Below are 22,509 nucleotides of genomic sequence, written 5' to 3'. Positions count from 1 at the left end.
TCTTCTACTCATTAGATGAACTTTTGGCTATAGTAAGTGGGTAATTTCCCCACCCCCCACCCCAAAACAAAATGTTAAGTGTCATGTAATATTTTGTGTAATGTAATATCTTGTATAGACACCTTTTATTAACCTGACACGTTCGACACCATTACGAAGTGTCGTATTCATGATCTATGGAACAAGTACTACAATTACAAGTACTACAAGTACTAAGTAATCTTCGCCGGCCGCGGTGACCGAGCGGTTCTAGGCGTTTCAGTCTGGAACCACGCGGCTGATACCGTCGCAGGTTCGAATCCTGCCTCGGGCATGGATGTGTGTGATGTCGTAAGTCTAGGCGACTGATGACGTCAGAAGTTAAGTCCCATAGTGCTCAGAGCCATTTGAACTACGAGTTCGCGTCCGCCACCCGACCGCTGTAGCAGACAATCTCGTGCTGTAGCGGTTGATGAGTCGTCCAGTAAAAAGCCGCATCGCGAACTCTATGCGTCCGATACGACCGTACAGGTTGTATGGGAATGTGCATGTGGTGTGAATGACGAAATAACACCACAGAGTCTCTCTCCATCAGCTCGCCGAAAATCAAAGTTCTAAGCTGTCCGCAACTTCTATATCAGCTGGCTCGCCGAAAATCAAAGTTCTAAGCTGTTTGCAAGTTCTATATCAGCTGGAAGCCCCCACGTGCTACTGTAAGAAAAGATTCTCCCACACATACATAGCACAAACACTTTAATGGGCCCACGTAAATGTGGTTGTACTTACAAGTTTGGCTACGTTTCGTGTATGGGGTGGCAACTCACATTCGTGGGACAATGTACCCAATGTTCCACAAAAATATTTAATATAAATGCAGATCGGATCTGCTATGCAATAAGAACACAAATAGTGAAAATTCGAGATGCCTCGAGCTAGTGATGAATGCTTGCGTTAGATACGTGTGCAATACACGATTGTATGATCATATCAGTCCTTCATACTCCCAGCTAGGTTGGATACGCCCACATAAGGCACGCGATCTCCACACGATGTGCTTACTTCATCGATTTCTTAGCCACTGGTGCCCCCAATACTTATCTTCTCACATTAAACACCTATCATCATTCCACAACCGCAATACCAGATCGGACAGGTCTAGCATCTTGGCTGTACCTTTACATAACACAAAATCTTTCTCCGTGTCATTCTCCATCTCAGCCATACGACTATGGAACGCGCTCCCCTGTGATCTGCGTCTTATCAAATGGCTCTGAGCACTATGGGACTTAACATCTGTGGTCATCAGTCCCCTAGAACTTAGAACTACTTAAACCTAACTAACCTAAGGACATCACACACATCCATGCCCGAGGCAGGATTCGAACCTGCGACCGTAGCGGTCACGCGGTTCCAGACTGAAGCGCCTAGAACCACACGGCCACACCGGCCGGCTGCGTCTTATCCAGAACCACTTAACATTCAAGAGGGAACTCAAGACTTACATATTAGGGACGGTATAGCCACCATTGTTGTGTCCCTCTCATCTCTTTCTTTCTCCTCTCCATCATAGCTTCGAATTTTACCATTCTGTTTCTCTTCCTCTAACCTATCTACCTCTTCTATATCTCTTTCACCCCATTCTATGGTCTTATGTCTCTGCTCGATGAGAATAACTCACAAGCTGCAAGAATATAACGAGAAAATTCCCAACTAGCGATAGGACTGACATTCATAAAAGAAAAATATGTTTACTTTCATATACGTAGTCATTACTATTATTATTATTATTATTATTATTGATGGTTATAATTATTTTTTGATTGTTATAATTATAATTGTACTACTTTTATAATCTCTATTTTTTTCTTTAACATTAATACTGTATAACATGTTATATGTACTTAATTTTCTGTAGAAACTGAAATTTGTTGAATCTGAGTATGCCTGGTTAGGTGTAAGAGAGGGCCTGAAGGCCCTAATCTTGGCAGGTAAAATAAATGCATAAATAAATAAATGCGTAAATAAATAAATAATTAAAAATATCGAAATTTACAGTTCACAATAAATTAATTTCAGAGCCTCACCGAGTTATTTAAGATCTTGGAGGCGGCTGGATAAGCCACGATTAATTGCATGGGATATCTTTAGAAAACCTTTAAAGTTCCACAGTATCTCAAACTATTAATTCCACAGTGGTTACACACTGAAATCTTATAAGTGCGTCCTGTATCACACACAATCCGGGAAGTAATAAGTTGATCAGATGCCGCAAAATATCCATGTCTGAAAGTAGGAACTCTGAATAATTCACACACGCGAACTAGTGGCAATTTCACTGCTCCTCATATAAAACTTTCTCTTAACATAGTCTGACCGCCTCCAACGGCGTCCGTACGTAGACTCCTCTCCAAACTGCCGCTGTTCGCCCAGGAAACCTCGGTCAAGCACCACAGAAGTCAGTTAAACTACTGAACGTGAAAATTGCTGAAATTTTTAATTTTGACGTTTTATACCGTATGATACATCAAATTACACGGAAATTTTCCGAGAAATATTATGCTGTTATCAATTTTCTTTTATCTACCATAGTTTATTTATAAACAATAATTTCTATGGTTTTCCTCTGTTTCCAGATGTACAAAGTGTACATATTAACAAACAATTTAAAGCCAGCCACTGTGGCAGAGCGGTTCTAGGCGCTTCAGTCCGGAACCGCGCTGCTGATATGGTCACAGGTTCTAATCATGCCTCGGGCATGGATGTGTGTGATGGCCTTAGGTTAGTTAGGTTTAGGTAGTTCTAAGTCTAGGGGACTGATGACCTCAGAAGTTAAGTCCCATAGTGCTTAGAGCCATTTCGTCTGTAGGAGATAAACAGCATATATTTAGTTCAGTTGAGGAGGCAGCATCATTTTTATGAGTAGTAGCTTATCTTCTAGCTTACGATGTTAAATTCAGATGGCATAAGCACAGTTAGCGATTAGCCATCTAGTAATAGTAGTGGAAATAGTGGTAGTAGTAGTAGTTCATTGTTTGCACACTGTACACATTAAGTTTTTATGAAATGGTTATCTTTTGTTAATGTGTACCTCGACTCCTTCCACATCCCTGAATGTTTTACTTCTTGATGGGATGTATGGAATACGAGGTATGAATGAAGGAATGAATGAATGAATGAATTCACCCTTCCCCTGTGGGTGAATGCAGTAGTGTGCCCTGTCCTGTTAAAAGTTACATTTGCGTCGATTAATTTCAGTCTGTCTGTACATCATTATAGTTTACATTATTCCTTACCTTCTAGTAAGGCACCAGGAATAATGACGGTGATAATAATTTGGGAATTTCATGACATATCTAAGAATTATTTCGAGATGGCTAAGGCATACTACTTTAAAATCACTTATAATAATAATAATAATAATAATAATAACCAGAACAAGCACAAATAGAACACGAAGTGACACACATGTTAGATATAGAAGAAAAATTGCAACTGACATATATAGAATACAAAGACACAAATACAGACATTAGACCATTCTTGCATAGACCGCGAAATAACCAACACGTCGAAACAACAATAAAAACTATCAACACAATCATACACAACAAAATAAATGAAAACACAACTATGGAAGAGTTATAACTACTGGTTTATATAGGAGCACTCACTACACTAAATATACACACTAGGCAGAGATCAGAACCAACCAACACACAGAAGAAACCCACAAAACCGGCATGGCAACAAAGGCTACAGATCAGAATAGAAAAACTGAGAAAAGACATCGGACAGCTAACACAATTTATAAGAAATGAAATGTCAGAAAAAAAACGAAAAAGGTTAGCTAAAATCTCACAACAAGAAGCGATAGAGCAATTAGATGAAAAGAAGCAGTAATTACAAGCATTGGCCAAACGACTTAGAAGATACAAAAAAAGTGAAAATAGAAGGAAACAAAACCAAACATTCAACACAAACCAAAAGAAATTTTACCAGACAATAGATAACACACACATTAAAATAGACAATCCACCAAACATAACGGACATGGAACACTTCTGGAGCAACATATGGTCAAACCCGGTACAACATAACAGGCATGCACGGTGGATACAAGCAGAAACAGACACATACAAGATGATACCACAAATGCCTGAAGTGATAATTTTGCAACATGAAGTCACCCAAGCAATTAATTCTACTCACAATTGGAAAGCCCCTGTAAAAGATAAAATAGCAAATTTCTGGCTAAAGAAGTTCACCTCAACACATTCACATCTAACTAAATTATTTAACAGTTACATTGCAGACCCATACACATTCCCTGATACACTTACACATGGAATAACTTATCTGAAACCTAAAGATCAAGCAGACACAGCAAACCCAGCTAAATATCGCCCCATAACATGCCTACCAACAATATACAAAATATTAACTTCAGTCATTACACAGAAATTAATGACACATACAACACAGAACAAAATCATAAATGAAGAACAAAAATGCTGTTGCAAAGGAGCACGAGGATGTAAAGAGCAACTGATCACAGATGCAGAGGTGACATATCAAGCTAAAACTAAACAAAGGTCGCTACACTATGCATACATTGATTACCAAAAAGCTTTTGATAGTGTACCCCACTCATGGTTACTACAAATATTGGAAATATACAAAGTAGATCCTAAATTGATACAGTTCCTAAACATAGTAATGAAAAATTGGAAAACCATACTTAATATCCAAACAAATTCAAATAATATCACATCACAGCCAATACAGATTAAGCGTGGAATATACCAAGGAAACTCATTAAGTCCTTTCTGGTTCTGCCTTGCTCTGAACCCACTATCCAACATGCTAAATAATACAAATTATGGATACAATATTACTGGAACATACCCACACAAAATCACACATTTGCTATACACGGATGATCTAAAACTACTGGCAGCAGCAAATCAACAACTCAACCAATTACTAAAGATAACAGAAGTATTCAGCAATGATATAAATATGGCTTTTGGAACAGACAAATGTAAGAAAAATAGCATTGTCAAGGGAAAACACACTAAACAAGAAGATTACATATTGGATAACCACGGCGACTGCATAGAAGCGATGGAAAAAACAGATGCCTATAAATATCTAGGATACAGACAAAAATAGGAATAGATAATACAAATATTAAAGAAGAACTAAAAGAATAATATAGACAAAGACTAACAAAAATACTGAAAACAGAATTGACAGCAATAAACAAGACAAAAGCTATAAATACTTACTCTATACCAATATTGACCTACTCATTTGGAGTAGTGAAATGGAGTAACACAGACCTAGAAGCACTCAATACACTTACACGATCACAATGCCACAAATATAGAATACATCACATACATTCAGCAACAGAAGGATTCACATTAAGCAGAAAGGAAGGAGGAAGGGGATTTATCGATATAAAAAAACCTACATTATGGACAGGTAGACAATTTAAGAAAATTCTTTCTAGAACAAGCAGAAACTAGCAAAATACACAAAGCAATCACTGATATAAATACATCGGCTACACCACTGCAATTTCATAACCACTTCTACAACCCTTTAGATCACATAACATCAACAGATACGAAGAAAGTAAATTGGAAAAAGAAAACACTACATGGCAAGCACCCGTATCATCTAACACAGCCACACATCGATCAATGCGCATCCAACACATGGCTAAGAAAAGGCAATATATACAGTGAGACAGAAGGATTCATGATTGCAATACAGGATCAAACAATAAACACCAGATATTACAGCAAGCATATTATTAAAGATCCCAATACCACAACAGATAAATGCAGACTTTGCAAACAACAAATAGAAACAGTAGATCACATCACAAGCGGATGTACAATAGTAGCAAATACAGAATACCCCAGAAGACATGACAATGTAGCAAAAATAATACATCAACAGCTTGCCTTACAACATAAACTTATAAAACAACACGTTCCCACATACAAGTATGCACCACAAAATGTACTGGAGAATGATGAATACAAATTATACTGCAACAGAACCATTATAACAGATAAAACAACACCACATAACAAACCTGACATCATACTCACCAATAAAAAGAAGAAATTAACACAACTAATCGAAATATCCATACCCAATACAACAAATATACAAAAGAAAACAGGAGAAAAAGTTGAAAAATATATCCAACTGGCTGAGGAAGTCAAGGACATGTGGCATCAGGATAAAGTTGACATTATACCAATTATACTATCAACTACAGGAGTCATACCACACAATATCCACCAGTACATCAATGCAATACAGCTACATCCAAACTTATATATACAACTACAGAAATCCGTAATTATTGATACATGTTCAATTACCCAAAAGTTCCTAAATGCAATATAACATATACTGTACAGTTAAAAGGAAGTCACGCTTGATCAAGGCCCGCGTCACTTTCCATTTTTGACCAAACATAACGTCTGAGAAAAGAAAGAAATAATAATAACAATAATAATAAACCAAACGTATATATACAACTACAGAAATCTGTAATTATTGATATATGGTCAATTACCCGAAAGTTCCTAAATGCAATGTAACATATACCGTACAGTTAAAAGGAAGTCACGCTTGATCAAGGTCCGCGTCACTTTCCATTTTTAACCAGACATAACGTCTGAGAAAGGAAAGAATTACTTATAATAATAATAATAATACGAACTTATAGCTTGCTGTAGGTGAAAAATTGGTCCATACCTTGTTTTATAATTGAAATAAATGGTTGTAGCACTGTCATAAGTTGCATTGAGAAGTATCTTATTTTATTTCTTGACGGTGATTAATGTGGGATACCTGTGTCTATTTTCAAACCATCCATATCGTGTGACAATACAAGTGATAGCCTATGTACCAAAACCGCCCCTACAGTGATGCTGAAAGCGTCACTGTGGTCGCCGACTCAACAACAGTAAATAGACCACATAGAATAGACATTAGAGTTGCCTTATGAGGTCTATCTACTGCTTTTTAGTCGGCCACAGTGCCACTTTGAGCATCACTGCAGAGACAGTTTTGGTACATAGGCTATCACTTGTATTGTCACACGATATGGATGGTTTGAAAATAGACACAGGTGTCCGAAATTAATCACCATCAAGAAATAAAAAAAAATACTTCTCAATGCAACTTATGACGATGCTACAATCATTTATTTCAATAACAATAATAATGGTTGTAGTAGTAGTAGTTGTTGTTGTTTTTGTTTTAATCCACCGTAAACCATTTTTACAAGGATACTGGACATGTCTTGATATAAGAGTGTAAGAACAAGAAGAATTGTAATTAATGTAATATATTACATGTTACTTATCTGGTAGTTTTACATGGCTGTGAGTGGCGCTGATGTGGAGGAGGCAGTCGAGAACTCTGACCTCTCCCCCGCCCCCTTTTCCCAAACCGAACCCTGGCTCCACAACTCCGTGTATCATACGAAGGCCATTCGGAAAGTAAAGTCCAATTGATCGCGAAATTTAAACCACTGTGAAAATCAAATGTGTTTTACTTGCAACAGTTAGCTACACCTTCCTGCTACTTCTCTGTATAGTCGCCCCTCCGACTGAAACATTCGTCGTGGCGTTGTACTAACTTTCCAATACCCTCGTCATAGAAGGCAGACGCCAGTGCTTTCTGCCAGTTCTCTACCCTGACCTGCAGCTTGTCGCCTGTGTTAAATTGCTGTCTTCATATCCAGCGATTCGTGTGAGCTGAGATGAGAATCAGAGGGCGGCAAGTGCGGGCTGCCTGTTGGACGATCAAACACTTCCCACTGAAGGAGCATCGTCATTGTCACGTGCCCTTAGCGCTGGGATTTCACCCGGAACAAGTCCCGCCCATTCACCCCCCTCCATGCCTATCCGTAGTGTAAGGCCCTCCCCTGAACGGCCGCCAGTTCCGCAGACGGGAAGCTACATCAAAGTTGTTATCGTCACAGTCCGGCACATGTTAGACTGTGATGAAATTCAGTGACGATAAGAAATTTAAGTTTTGCTGGATTGTAATATAATATGAACGTGCATTATTAAAGAAATAAAAATATTTATAGAGAATTGAAAGCATCGCCAGCAATACCAAACAAAAAATAACGTGATGTTATTTAATGGCAATAAGGACAAGTTTTCATTAACTAATTCACTTGTTATAATACGTTTATTTGAGGGAAACAGCAGAGCAAATATACAATGCGAAAACAATGGTTTTGAATCTGTCATGTCGGTAGTAAAGCGATGGATGCAGTCGAATAACTCCGTTGTCTAAAATCAACGTTATATAGAAATAAGTCAAAGTCGTTTTGTTTATGTAGGCCCTCATAGTAGCTCACGAAAATTAAAGAATATAAGAATGCCATAAAGTAGAAATGCCCAATAAAGCAGTAAGATATTTGCTTGTATGACATATTTCGCTAGAATCTACATGGGTAATGGGTGAATTTTAACTTGTAAATTCTTTCAGTGACATACATGCGCATCACAAACGAGGTTATAAAGAATTGTGGCTGTTTCTGTGTGATTAGTGTCCTATATGCTGTTGCAAACGTCTCACGAAAATAATCTGTCGTTATTCTTTGTCCTGTCTGTTTTAACCAATAGATTTATTAGTTTCATAAATGTCATTCAAACCATTTTTTTAAAAATAATAATGATGATGTGTATGTTTGTCACAGAGCAGTTATGGAGGAAATAAATGCTGCAGTGTTTCACGGCTGTAAAACGTCCTTCATGTTGTGCTAGCTCTTCCTCCACCCCTAAAACTTTTCAGCAAAACTATTCACTGAATAACATGCGAAAACAGCTTGGATCGATCTAGCAAGAACAAAGTAATTTTGATGCCCTTTGGAAGTATAGTGAACATTAGTGCTTGTTTCACACATATTGTCTGAGTTCTGAAGCTCAAGTGTCAAGTATACTGTGGTTCCTCTTTCTCCAAGCAAATTATTCTTTGGGTGCCTTTTCTCACAAAGAAGTATGTTTCTTCATTGGCTATTCATCTAAATACTGAGTTCTCGTATTTAAAGAATTCAGTGCTGAATTGTTTTCTTTTATGTTTGCTGTCGAAGTACCTGGCACAGCTGACACCAATTGTGCACGTTTTTGGTAACATGTCTTTTAACTATCTGGCAACATTTAAGACCTAGCAAGACATTAATGTAACAACTCCAAGTGCAGCCGAACACGGTAAACCACATGGGTCAACTGAAACGATGCCCAGGTGCTGAACAAAGACCGGGAAAACCGGGGGTGAGTGGGCGGGACTTGTTCCGGAGGGGTGAGTGGGCGGCACTTGTTCCGGGTGAAATCCTAGCGCTAACGATTCCTGTCCTCGCCCCTGCAGTGTGCGTCCGAGAATTTTTATAAAGAAGGAAATGCGTTGACAGTTACGTTGTGTTGGCTGCATGAAATCAGGCAAAATCTCTCACAAGCACTCATACTTGGCAGAAGACAATATTTTTTAAGCGTCTTTACGTGCTCAGAACTGAAAGGAGCGACGTAAAGCGATGGGCGAGCATACTATAAAGACTGTCTAACACATTTGTGCAAAGTTTCATCGGATTTTTCCTGTGGTTTCCATTTCGCGATCGATCGGACCTTACTTATCGAATGGCCCTCGTGATGTAAGATGAAGCAATGCCCTTGGACTTGTAAAGACATTGCTTTCCCCGAAAGTCGATAATTTTTTTTCTCTTGTTCATTACCTTGTCATAGTACGTATACATAATTTATTTCAACTATTCTTTATTTGTTAATACGCCACATTGTTTCTTCATTCATTTTGCTACTGTTTTATATTTTATATTGTACGAGTATGAATGTTCTGTTTCTATATGCTTTGTAAATCTTTGGTTAGTCTCAGAGAAGTATTGTGTTAGAGAGAGAGCGAACGACTATCGATAGAGTGCGTGCGAATTGTTGTAACACGCGGCCGGTTCGCAGGCGGAAAAACGTAAAAAGTTCGCCGTGAAAGACGGTGATACGCGGAAGAACAATTAATTACAGTGCGTCCGCTGTGTTAACATGAGATCGTGCATTATTAAGTGAACAGTAAAACCTGAAAACTATATCGAGTGTTTGCGGTGACGGTTTTACAGACTGTGTGAACTTGTGACAATTAGCCATGAACCAGACACCATTGTCTTGTGGAGACACTAACTGTTAGAATTGCGCGACAGTGGACCAAACCAAAATGTTAAGTAAAAGAACAGTGCTGTGATTTGATCAAGAAACATTTATTATATCGTCCAAACTGTATTAAAGACGACGACGTTATTGAACTGATGCTTAACGGACTGTTATACTGAAAAACACATGTGACTGTTTTCCTGTGCAACACGGGGAAAGAACTGTACGAAGTATTGGCATTAACCGGATATATACACTCCTGGAAATGGAAAAAAGAACACATTGACACCGGTGTGTCAGACCCACCATACTTGCTCCGGACACTGCGAGAGGGCTGTACAAGCAATGATCACACGCACGGCACAGCGGACACACCAGGAACCGCGGTGTTGGCCGTCGAATGGCGCTAGCTGCGCAGCATTTGTGCACCGCCGCCGTCAGTGTCAGCCAGTTTGCCGTGGCATACGGAGCTCCATCGCAGTCTTTAACACTGGTAGCATGCCGCGACAGCGTGGGCGTGAACCGTATGTGCAGTTGACGGACTTTGAGCGAGGGCGTATAGTGGGCATGCGGGAGGCCGGGTGGACGTACCGCCGAATTGCTCAACACGTGGGGCGTGAGGTCTCCACAGTACATCGATGTTGTCGCCAGTGGTCGGCGGAAGGTGCACGTGCCCGTCGACCTGGGACCGGACCGCAGCGACGCACGGATGCACGCCAAGACCGTAGGATCCTACGCAGTGCCGTAGGGGACCGCACCGCCACTTCCCAGCAAATTAGGGACACTGTTGCTCCTGGGGTATCGGCGAAGACCATTCGCAACCGTCTCCATGAAGCTGGGCTACGGTCCCGCACACCGTTAGGCCGTCTTCCGCTCACGCCCCAACATCGTGCAGCCCGCCTCCAGTGGTGTCGCGACAGGCGTGAATGGAGGGACGAATGGAGACGTGTCGTCTTCAGCGATGAGAGTCGCTTCTGCCTTGGTGCCAATGATGGTCGTATGCGTGTTTGGCGCCGTACAGGTGAGCGCCACAATCAGGACTGCATACGACCGAGGCACACAGGGCCAACACCCGGCATCATGGTGTGGGGAGCGATCTCCTACACTGGCCGTACACCACTGGTGATCGTCGGGGGGACACTGAATAGTGCACGGTACATCCAAACCGTCATCGAACCCATCGTTCTACCATTCCTAGACCGGCAAGGGAACTTGCTGTTCCAACAGGACAATGCACGTCCGCATGTATCCCGTGCCACCCAACGTGCTCTAGAAGGTGTAAGTCAACTACCCTGGCCAGCAAGATCTCCGGATCTGTCCCCCATTGAGCATGTTTGGGACTGGATGAAGCGTCGTCTCACGCGGTCTGCACGTCCAGCACGAACGCTGGTCCAACTGAGGCGCCAGGTGGAAATGGCATGGCAAGCCGTTCCACAGGACTACATCCAGCATCTCTACGATCGTCTCCATGGGAGAATAGCAGCCTGCATTGCTGCGAAAGGTGGATATACACTGTACTAGTGCCGACATTGTGCATGCTCTGTTGCCTGTGTCTATGTGACTGTGGTTCTGTCAATGTGATCATGTGATGTATCTGACCCCAGGAATGTGTTAATAAAGTTTCCCCTTCCTGGGACAATGAATTCACGGTGTTCTTATTTCAATTTCCAGGGGTGTATTTTAAATGCTAAAGACGTTGCATAACTCCGACCTACCCGCACCGCATGATTAATAAACTTTTAATAATAAAACGTCGCCCGCGTAACGACAACGCACATACTGAAACTATTATTATCGCGCATCTGCTAGATGCCCACGAAATACGTAATTTTGTTTTGAAGCTGACAGCCAATGAGAAAATAGGTGCAGTTTTCAAGCAGTAATGGCGGACAGCATCAGCTGGTAATATACGCTGATTCGACTACAACGGAGACGTGGACCACCGCCGTAACTGGAATATTAATGAAACAAGAGGATCCGTCATTACCTTCACGCCACGAACCATCATTCACTTCACACGTCGTCCGCGCGGACCACCGCTGATGTCATCGCACTGCCTGCAGCAACAGTTAAGACATTAAAAGAAAATTATTACGCTCTCTCTCATTTCAAAATTAAAGACAATTGCAGTTAAATTAACTATTTTAAAACTACTGTCACAATATCTCAGTTTTGTTTAGTCCCAATAAATATTCTTTCCATTATTTCGTGTTGTTGACAGTGTTGAAAACCCGCCAATTAAAGTCAATTAATAATTTTACTGAAGAGGACGTCGTTATCAGGAGAAAGAAAACTGGCATTGTACGGATCGAAGCGTGGAATGTCAGATCCCTTAATCGGGCAGGTAGGTTAGAAAATTTAAAAAGGGAAATGGATAGGTTAAAGTTAGATATAGTGGGAATTAGTGAAGTTCGGTGGCAGGAGGAAGAAGACTTTTGGTCAGGTGATTACAGGGTTATAAATACAAAATCAAATAGGGGTAATACAGGAGTAGGTTTAATAATGAATAAAAAAATAGGAATGCGGGTTAGCTACTACAAACAGCATAGTGAACGCATTATTGTGGCCAAGATAGACACAAAGCCCATGCCTACTACAGTAGTACAAGTTTATATGCCAACTAGCTCTGCAGATGATGAAGAAATTGATGAAATGTATGACGAGATAAAAGAAATTATTCAGGTAGTGAAGGGAGACGAAAATTTAATAGTCATGGGTGACTGGAATTCGTCAGTAGGAAAAGGGAGAGAAGGAAACATAGTAGGTGAATATGGATTGGGGGGAAGAAATGAAAGAGGAAGCCGCCTTGTAGAATTTTGCACAGGGCATAACTTAATCATAGCTAACACTTGGTTCAAGAATCATAAAAGAAGGTTGTATACCTGGAAGAATCCTGGAGATACTAAAAGGTATCAGATAGATTATATAATGGTAAGATAGAGATTTAGGAACCAGGTTTTAAATTGTAAGACATTTCCAGGGGCAGATGTGGATTCTGACCACAATCTATTGGTTATGAACTGCAGATTGAAACTGAAGAAACTGCAAAAAGGTGGGAATTTAAGGAGATGGGACCTGGATAAACTGAAAGAACCAGAGGTTGTAGAGAGTTTCAGGGAGAGCATAAGGGAACAAATGGCAGGAATGGGGGAAAGAAATACAGTAGAAGAAAAATGGTTAGCTTTGAAGGATGAAGTAGTGAAGGCAGCAGAGGATCAAGTAGGTAAAAAGACGAGGGCTAGTAGAAATCGTTGGGTAACAGAAGAAATATTGAATTTAATTGATGAAAGGAGAAAATATAAAAATGCAGTAAATGAAGCAGGCAAAAAGGAATACAAACGTCTCAAAAATGAGATCGACAGAAAGTGCAAAATGGCTAAGCAGGGATGGCTAGAGGACAAATGTAAGGATGTAGAGGGTTGTCTCACTAGGGGTAAGATAGATACTGCCTACAGGAAAATTAGAGAGACCTTTGGAAAGAAAAGAACCACTTGTATGAATATCAAGAGCTCAGATGGCAACCCAGTTCTAAGCAAAGAAGGGAAGGCAGAAAGGTGGAAGGAGTATATAGAGGGTTTATACAAGGGCGATGTACTTGAGGACAATATTATGGAAGTGGAAGAGGATGTAGATGAAGATGAAATGGGAGATAAGATACTGCGTGAAGAGTTTGACAGAGCACTGAAAGACCTGAGTCGAAACAAGGCCCCAGGAGTAGACAACATTCCATTAGAACTACTGATGGCCTTCTTGGGAGAGCCAGTCATGACAAAAATCTACCATCTGGTGAGCAAGATGTATGAGACAGGCGAAATACCCACAGACTTCAAGAAGAATATAATAATTCCAATCCCAAAGAAAGCAGGCGTTGACAGATGTGAAAATTACCGAACTATCAGTTTAATAAGTCACAGCTGCAAAATACTAACGTGAATTCTTTACAGACGAATGGAAAAACTGGTAGAAGCGGACCTCGAGGAAGATCAGTTTGGATTCCTTAGAAATGTTGGAACATGTGAGGCAATACTAACCTTACGACTTATCTTAGAAGAAAGATTAAGGAAAGGCAAACCTACGTTTCTAGCATTTGTAGACTTAGAGAAAGCTTTTGACAATGTTAACTGGAATACTCTCTTTAAAATTCTGAAGGTGGCAGGGGTAAAATACAGGGAGCGAAAGGCTATTTACAATTTGTACAGAAACCAGATGGCAGTTATAAGAGTCGAGGGGCATGAAAGGGAAGCAGTGGTTGGGAATGGAGTGAGACAGGGTTGTAGCCTCTCCCCGGTGTTATTCAATCTGTATACTGAGCAATCAGTAAAGGAAACAAAAGAAAAATTCGGAGTAGGTATTAAAATTCATGGAGAAGAACTAAAAACTTTGAGGTTCGCCGATGACATTGTAATTCTGTCAGAGACAGCAAAGGACTTGGAAGAGCAGTTGAACGGAATGGACAGTGTCTTGAAAGGAGGATATAAGATGAACATCAACAAAAGCAAAACGAGGATAATGGAATGTAGTCAAATTAAATCGGGTGATGCTGAGGGGATTAGATTAGGAAATGAGACACTTAAAGTAGTAAAGGAGTTTTGCTATTTAGGGAGTAAAATAACTGATGATGGTCGAAGTAGAGAGGATATAAAATGTAGACTGGCAATGGCAAGGAAATCGTTTCTGAAGAAGAGAAATTTGTTAACATCGAGTATAGATTTAAGTGTCAGTAAGTCGTTTCTGAAAGTATTTGTATGGAGTGTAGCCATGTATGGAAGTGAAACATGGACGATAACCAGTTTGGACAAGAAGAGAATAGATGCTTTTGAAATGTGGTGCTACAGAAGAATTCTGAAGATAAGGTGGGTAGATCACGTAACTAATAAGGAGGTATTGAATAGGATTGGGGAGAAGAGAAGTTTGTCGCACAACTTGACTAGAAGAAGGGATCGGTTGGTAGGACATGTTTTGAGGCATCAAGGGATCACAAATTTAGCATTGGAGGGCAGCGTGGAGGGTAAAAATCGTAGAGGGAGACAAAGAGATCAATACACTAAGCAGATTCAGAAGGATGTAGGCTGCAGTAGATACTGGGAGATGAAGAAGCTTGCACAAGATAGAGTAGCATGGAGAGCTGCATCAGACCAGTCTCAGGACTGAAGACCACAACAACAACAACAATAATTTTCTTTGAAAATTCTTCTCAGACATTGTGCTGCTCATTATAATTTTATTTTAATGTTTGTTTGTAACTTTCTTTGGAGGGAGTACATATTTTATTTTTTGTGTAGTAAAACTAGCTACCATAAAATTACGTATATTACCAGCTGATGCTGTCCGCCATTACTGCTTGAAAACTGCACCTATTTTCTCATTGGCTGTCAGCTTCAAAATAAAATTACGTGTTTCGTGGGCATCTAGCAGATGCGCGATGTCTATGTAGGCTCCTACAATAATTTGTTTTTACTTTTGTAGGTTTACTGGAATTATATTGACTTTAATTGCTCATTTGGCCCCCGATAAAGTAATTTATCGTATCTATGTAATAATTGTACTGAATTACCTAATTTTTTTTCTCGTTCATGACTAACAGGTGTAATCAGATTCCTTGTATCGGTTATGTTTTATTATTTAAAAAGGTTTTTTTTTTAAGTAGAGAACCAGTTTCTTTACAGACTCTGCTGGGAGGCAGTTTGTGTCTTTAGGCTGTCAGTTCCAGGTGAAGGTGGTGGACGAGCAGCGCAAAGTTGTGCCCATGGGGACGGTGGGGGAGCTGTGTGTGCGTGGCTACGTCACCGTGGCGCGCTACTGGTCGGACGAGGAGAGCACGCGCAGACTCTACTACCGCGAGCGCTGGCTTCGCACGGGGTAAGCACCGCACCTCCACCATGGAGGTCGAATAAGGGGAGATGGCGCTACAGAGTTACGCTGCACGTTGTTTTGAAGCCAGTGGCCGGGGTCTGCCGCCATCTTGGATCCCCCAAAACATTAGCAGACGAGTGTTTACAATTGCTTGTTGTTTGTTATTTCTGTCGTGTTCACGCGATATTTGTTTTATATAGTAAATGTTACACTGTTTTAGTGAACAACACAGCATAAGCAACGCAACTTCCAACCTTTTCTGGTCTTGAATGCGTATTCGATACAGTATTACGACACGAAAATATTACGCTTCTGGCCTCAGTACTGTAATTCCTTTTTGTTTATACACTTCGAATAAACGAGAAGAGAAGTATGTGCTATGGAAAGCGTGATTTCGTAATCCATTTCTATTCACTTTGATTGTGTTTGTGTCGATAATTGACAAAGCCAGAACTCCAAAAGCAATGATTGATAGTTTAGAGGCACCGATTTGTATTCGTTGCATTTTCAAGTCAAATGCAAATTTTAAATGTTCAAGTTTGCAAGAAACTTACCTTATTTTCTTTGGTGTCCCTTAGATGTATGCAAGGATGATATAAACAAGCCAGCTGTCATGTCAACAAAGTTGAAGATTCGTTAAATTACGAAGGGAAAGAACTGAATTTAAGATTGTCATCCCCATTGTAATTCACACATCTGCTTCGTTTTTGAATTGTACCTATCAAGTGACATTCAGTGTGGCAAATAACAGCAATTTACAGGTTAACATGACAGCACAGTGATTATTGCAATGATCTAAATAGCCTGCACTTAGATAGGGAACTTTTCTTTAACAAATATGTAACCCTTTAAGTACTTATAATTTAACCACTGTAACCGGTGTTCCACACATTTTACTGAAGATTTAATTAACTACATATAGTTACATCACTTTTATATTAAATTATTGCGTTTTAAAACATTAGTCTCCATTTCCAGGATATTTCTTACCAGCACTTTTCAGTTACTGGGGGTTAACCAAACAATGGAAACCAAGTGTATTGCACACCTCCAGAGAGCTCTTTACGTTGGATTGATAGGAAATCTAAAGTCAAATCATAGAAATAAAACCATACTGTAAAACTTTATAGTGCATCAGAATTTCAAGTATATATAAGAAAATAGCCCTTAAATAAGTTCACGTACGAATGAAATGTGATTTGTTTAAACCTTAGACTACAATCAGAACGATTAGTACACCTGTAAGCGACGCAAGCCGGCATTTTTTATCAAAACACTTCACGACTACACGGAATCAAACCACCAGAAGCGAATGTTTTGGGGTAGATAACATGGCGGATCTTCACTTGGGTCTGCTTCAAGTTTGTGACGTCATGACAACTCCTCTTATTTTACCTCTTTGATCTCCATCATCGGCAGCACATCGAGACGGCCCCAGGTTACGTACTTGTGCTGCTGTGTTACCTGCAAGATGACTTTCCGCACTAAGATCACAGCTTTCGGTGTCCCATGTCCTGGAGACGACTTACATGGGAAGAACACATCAAAAAGGTCACCAGTTTTGCTCATATTTCATTGTTATAGCTTCACTTTGGCACTAGTCAATGCGGCTACTGTGACTACTATACGTTGACAACAGCGCATGAGATGCCGCTGATATGCCTGTCTGAACAGGCCGTAGCACCAACAAACAGTGTCAGGCACCCAGACACAATAAGTACAGCTACAGAAATAACAACAAATATCTGTGCCCTGCACTGATATATTCCATAACATAAATATTCAACTCTGCTGTGACCATTGTATAAACAGTCCCAGCCTTCACCAGATCCATTTAGGGACTAAGCCCAAATCGGTGAACTCTGTTGCAGGCTGAGTCAAAACGGACTTCACAATTTTGGTATGATATAGAAATTTATTGAGATAACTTTAAGAATAGGTAGATGTGTTATTTTGAAGCAAACAACGTCAAGTTTCCAAAAAAATTGTGAAGTGTCATTTTTGTTCCATGTGACTATCATCTGCGATGCAGTAAACATCCCATAGGTTATCAATTTCTCCCCACACTCGTTGCAGCAAATTGGACATTACTCATGCAATTGCAGCTTAGGTTCGATTTTTTAGGTTGCTTTTGTTTGGTAAGCGAGGAAATACACACAATCTTTAATTAAACCCCAGAGAAAAAAATCCCACGTTGTCAAGTCCGGAGAGCGAGCACAATCCGCGCCAGTGAAAGTACCCACTTTAACTGTGCGCTGCACTGGAGCTCCTGGTGGCGGAATGGGATACTGATGCATTAGGCGAATAAAACTTAAGTTTGTTAGCTAAGAAATAACACATCTATTGATTCTGAAAGTTATCTCAATAAATTTCTATATCATTCAAAAATCTGTAAAATTCATTTTGACTCATCCTGTATTTTCTTCCCAGTGTAGGCACTGCTCTATGGTGATGTCTTGCGTTATCGGTGGGCTGCTGATTCTGTGTTGAACTCATCGGCAGCGAGTGGCGGACTGGTCTGTGCTTCACAGCAGGTGAGCTGTGGTGAACTAGAGCTGCAATGGCCCAGCACGCCACAGAACCTGGTTTATATCCTGGTTTGCGCAGTCATATGAAACTGCTCGCGTTTTGTTCCACGTGCCTGCTGACATGCAACATAGTTCCCATTATGCGGACGACCTTTGTACGACGCCATTCGAATTGCTAACGTACTTGGTCCGCCTGGAAGGTAGGCTGTCCCGCGCAACCTGCACGGCTAGAGTCCAGGCTAGCATGCAGTGGAATCGCGACAACACGACTCGCGGTCACAACATTCGCGTTCATATCTACATGTGTCCCGTTATTTCTCGAATTCCAATCAGCAGATTCTCAAATCCACCATTCTAGTTACAACTCTGGACTCGAATTTTGCCAAAACAAAGTATTTCGTAAATTTTCGATACATTTATATTGATGTCAGAATTTATTAATATTCGTAAAGTGTCATCTTTTCGTTGAAAAAATACTCTGTCGTGGTGTATTGACGTCGTGCATGGATTCTCGACTATCAGTTGCTTCAGAGCTCTTGTTTCATAGAAAGTGACGAAAAGTAAGTTGAGCATTGCTCTCATATCGGGTCCTGTGGAGTTAGTTCTTGGTAGCTACCCATCACAAAATCTATTACATCACTGTGAATAAGTGTGGTTCTGATTTCCAGCCAATTTCGATAACGCTGGGGATAATTTCTAAAAAGGAAACTACATGTGGAAACTTTAATTACGCGAAGGAAGCTGATAAAGCAAACATTAATAAAGAAATTGATATGAACAGAGGGGAATAATTTCAAGCAATTTATCTTGTAGCAGATGGTGTTCGCTATATTACATGAGAATCAACTTCTATTACCAAAAATTTGGTGTTGTGTTGAAAAAACAGCCGGAAAATAGCCTATAAACAATCGATTAGCTCTAGATATAGTGTTTGCGAGCGATAATTGATTTGCAGAAAGGGAGGAAAATGCTGCTCTGATAAAATGCGCTTCTCAAGTGTCTCCGAGAAATCGGGATCAATCGTTTTATGAACCTACTGAGTATCACACGACAACGTCGCCCATCTTAGCAGTAGTTTTATTCATCCGAGGACCATTTTTACGAGAGTACTGGTCATTTCGCGGTATTGCAGTTTAAGAACACAATACGTAATTCAGATGTTTAGACATTCAGGGATTGACAGGTCTAGTTTGACAGGGATGGGGGCAAGGAATCTGCGTGGGCTTATGGTTCGAACCATCGGCATTTGCGTGAAGTAATTTCGGGAAATTACTGAAAACGTGAATTGCGATGGCTGGATGTAGATTAGGCACTCCAACCCCCCTCCCCCCATCCCCCAATACGAAGCCAGTCTCTTTGAAACAGAGCAATCTCAATTGATTATCTATAGTGTACAATACTCATTTGTCGAAACCTCTTCCAAAGAATTTATTTCCTAATGTAGAAAGCTAGAACCACACTATTCATTCATTTCACAAGATCACTTATCTTACACACACTATACGCAATATATACACAATATTTCATAATGCAGTAAGCTAGTACTACGACGCTGCTCATTCGTTTCTCAACACCATTCTCTGCATGCACTAAAAGTCGACATCAGTACCAGAACGATGATCTTCAACTTTCCGTTTGCTTACCCAAAAACTAGAGTCAAGATCTTTCTATAATAGGTGTGAAGCTGAGCTCAGAGAGAAGAGCTTGCTTGGGAGGTTTTCCAGGAGAAAGGAAATATTTTAGTGTGAAAGTGTTTTATAAAATGACCGTTATACTTCATTATTATTTACTTGTTTCAGAGTTCTTTTACAATATCCCCACTTTGTGTTATCCAAATAATTCTGCACCGTTTAGAATGTATTGCTTCACAGGTACTTTTCAGCTGTCTTTTTTTTAAAAAAATATGTGTGTTTTAGTAAGCTTTTTAAATTCCTTCTGCAGTTCATTGTACGTCTTTTGTTCTTTAACAGAAAATACTGCTATGGATTTTATGTGTATAGTTACTTGCTAAATATAAATTCAGCACAGATCGTGTTCCATGGTCACAGACGGAGCTGTCTGTACAGTAGTTATCAGTGTTGTGTTATATTTGATGTGCGTTGCTGACTGCTAAATGTACTCACATGGTGTTGCTAAAATTCCCAGTATTTTGAACAGATCTTTACGATGACACCGATTACCGTTTCTCGCTATTAGTCTTATGGTCCTTTTTTGTTGTTTGGAGATTACGTTCATTTTTAATGCTTTTGCTCACCAGAAAATGATTCCATAGTAAGTTAAGAATGGCTAAAACTGTTCTCGAAGAGCAATGAAAACCATCATCTGATCGCTTAAGAAAGAAATGATCAGAAAATCCTTTGCTCATTGTAGCTGTTATGAAGAGAATACCAAACGCGTCGGTAAAGCACAAGTCTGGAAGAGACCCCTCCAAGGTGTTTGGTTATCTACCTTTACTCAGTATTCTAACTGTTCGCCTTTACTGAATAAATATTTTATATGCTTTAGCTTCATTACCTCAGAATGCATTTCCCTATTGAAACAGGGATTCGTAGCAAGCAAAATGGTCTTGAAGACAAATTAGTGAGAATTATTCGAAGTGTGAAATGTGTTGTTCTAACAAGCTTCGAGATTAGGTGTCAATGTATTTGCCTCCATTTTAGATAGATAAGGAAGTGCCAGAAAGAAAGAAAACAATATGAAAATCAGAGGAACTGAAATTGTTACGTGATACCAGTTCGTAAGTATGAAATCAAAAGAATCCATTGAAATTGTACCTTTTGGTCTAAGACTGAGAGAGCAACTTCTCATCCAACACAACGCTTGAAACTCAATATTATTATAAATTCAAAAGATAATTAAAAACGTGTCACAGTAGCAAACCCTTCTACAATTATCTGATTGTCTTGGTTTCTATTAGAAGAACGATAAGTAACAATACTCATTTTAAACAGGGCTTAATTTTTACGTCACACAGATAACTATTGTTAAACGACAAACATCCATGTAAGGTACCAATAGGATAAACAATAGTTGTTTGATTTACTTGCATATATGGTAGTGGACTGCATGATAATTGAACTACGTTAAATTAAACTTTAATAATAATTGTTTATAACAAATCAGCTTCCAAAGCAGTTTCACTTTTTGTGTGTACTTAGACTCTTTCCACGCCCATGAAGTTTCTTCTTCATCAAAGGATTTGTGAAGCGCTCTGAAGAAATGGATTAATGAATGCATTGCAGACGAATAAAGAGTTATTCTGTTTTACGCAGGGACCTGTTCATCATGAGGGAAGATGGCTACGGAAAGCTCGTTGGACATCTAAGAGATCGCATTATCCGAGACGGCGAAAACATTTTCCCGAAAGAGATCCAGGAATTACTTGAGACACATCCGGACATACTGGAGACTCAGGTGAGGTTTTTGTGTGTGTCTTTGTGCTCTGAATGTAATAGCTCCGTACGAACAAAGGACCTGAACCACAGGTATTCAACCATTGCTTTACTTCAGCGTCTAACCTAAAGATTCGCAGATATGCTAAATTGAATTTAAATAAATGAACAACAGTGCCATTCAAAATGGAAAACCATCCGTATTGTATCAAATTATAGGCCTTCGACATCTCATTCAGTTATTATGGCATCCTTAGATTCATTGTAAGTGAATAACAATAATTAACTATTATCTCCCTTTATGCCAACACAACATAATCAAACCTTCTGTTGAATAAGAAATTTGTTCCACTGAAAAGCACTATTTCACTGTGCACGTGGAGATGAGTTAACGGCCTTTACTATTACGTGATTGCAAATGTGTGTCTGCGCACAGAGGTGTATTTGACAGGGGGGGGGGGGGCTCACCTTCTACAGAGTTCGGCCGCTTGGTGCAAGTCTTTTTATTTTACATCACTTCGGCAACTCGCGCGTCGATGATGATGATGATGAAAACAC

General features: G+C 39.9%; 1 protein-coding gene across 3 annotated transcripts in view; it reads left to right on the top strand.

The window, feature by feature from the left end:
• Nucleotides 1–22,509, top strand: part of LOC126195003 (medium-chain acyl-CoA ligase ACSF2, mitochondrial-like) — a 282,623-nt gene that overhangs the window by 245,252 nt on the left and 14,862 nt on the right. For 2 of the 3 annotated variants that reach the window (XM_049933426.1, XM_049933425.1), the window contains 2 exons: nucleotides 15,889–16,037; nucleotides 21,832–21,973. In XM_049933426.1, the coding sequence (XP_049789383.1) occupies nucleotides 15,889–16,037; nucleotides 21,832–21,973 (291 nt within the window). The remainder of the gene's footprint in view (nucleotides 1–15,888; nucleotides 16,038–21,831; nucleotides 21,974–22,509) is intronic. The other variant, XR_007538543.1, reaches the window with a different exon arrangement.

The sequence above is a fragment of the Schistocerca nitens genome, chromosome 7 (genome assembly GCF_023898315.1).
Source record: "Schistocerca nitens isolate TAMUIC-IGC-003100 chromosome 7, iqSchNite1.1, whole genome shotgun sequence".
Taxonomy (NCBI): domain Eukaryota; kingdom Metazoa; phylum Arthropoda; class Insecta; order Orthoptera; family Acrididae; genus Schistocerca; species Schistocerca nitens.
The sequence above is the reverse complement of the archived record's forward strand: the minus strand, read 5'-3'. Positions and strand labels throughout refer to the sequence as shown.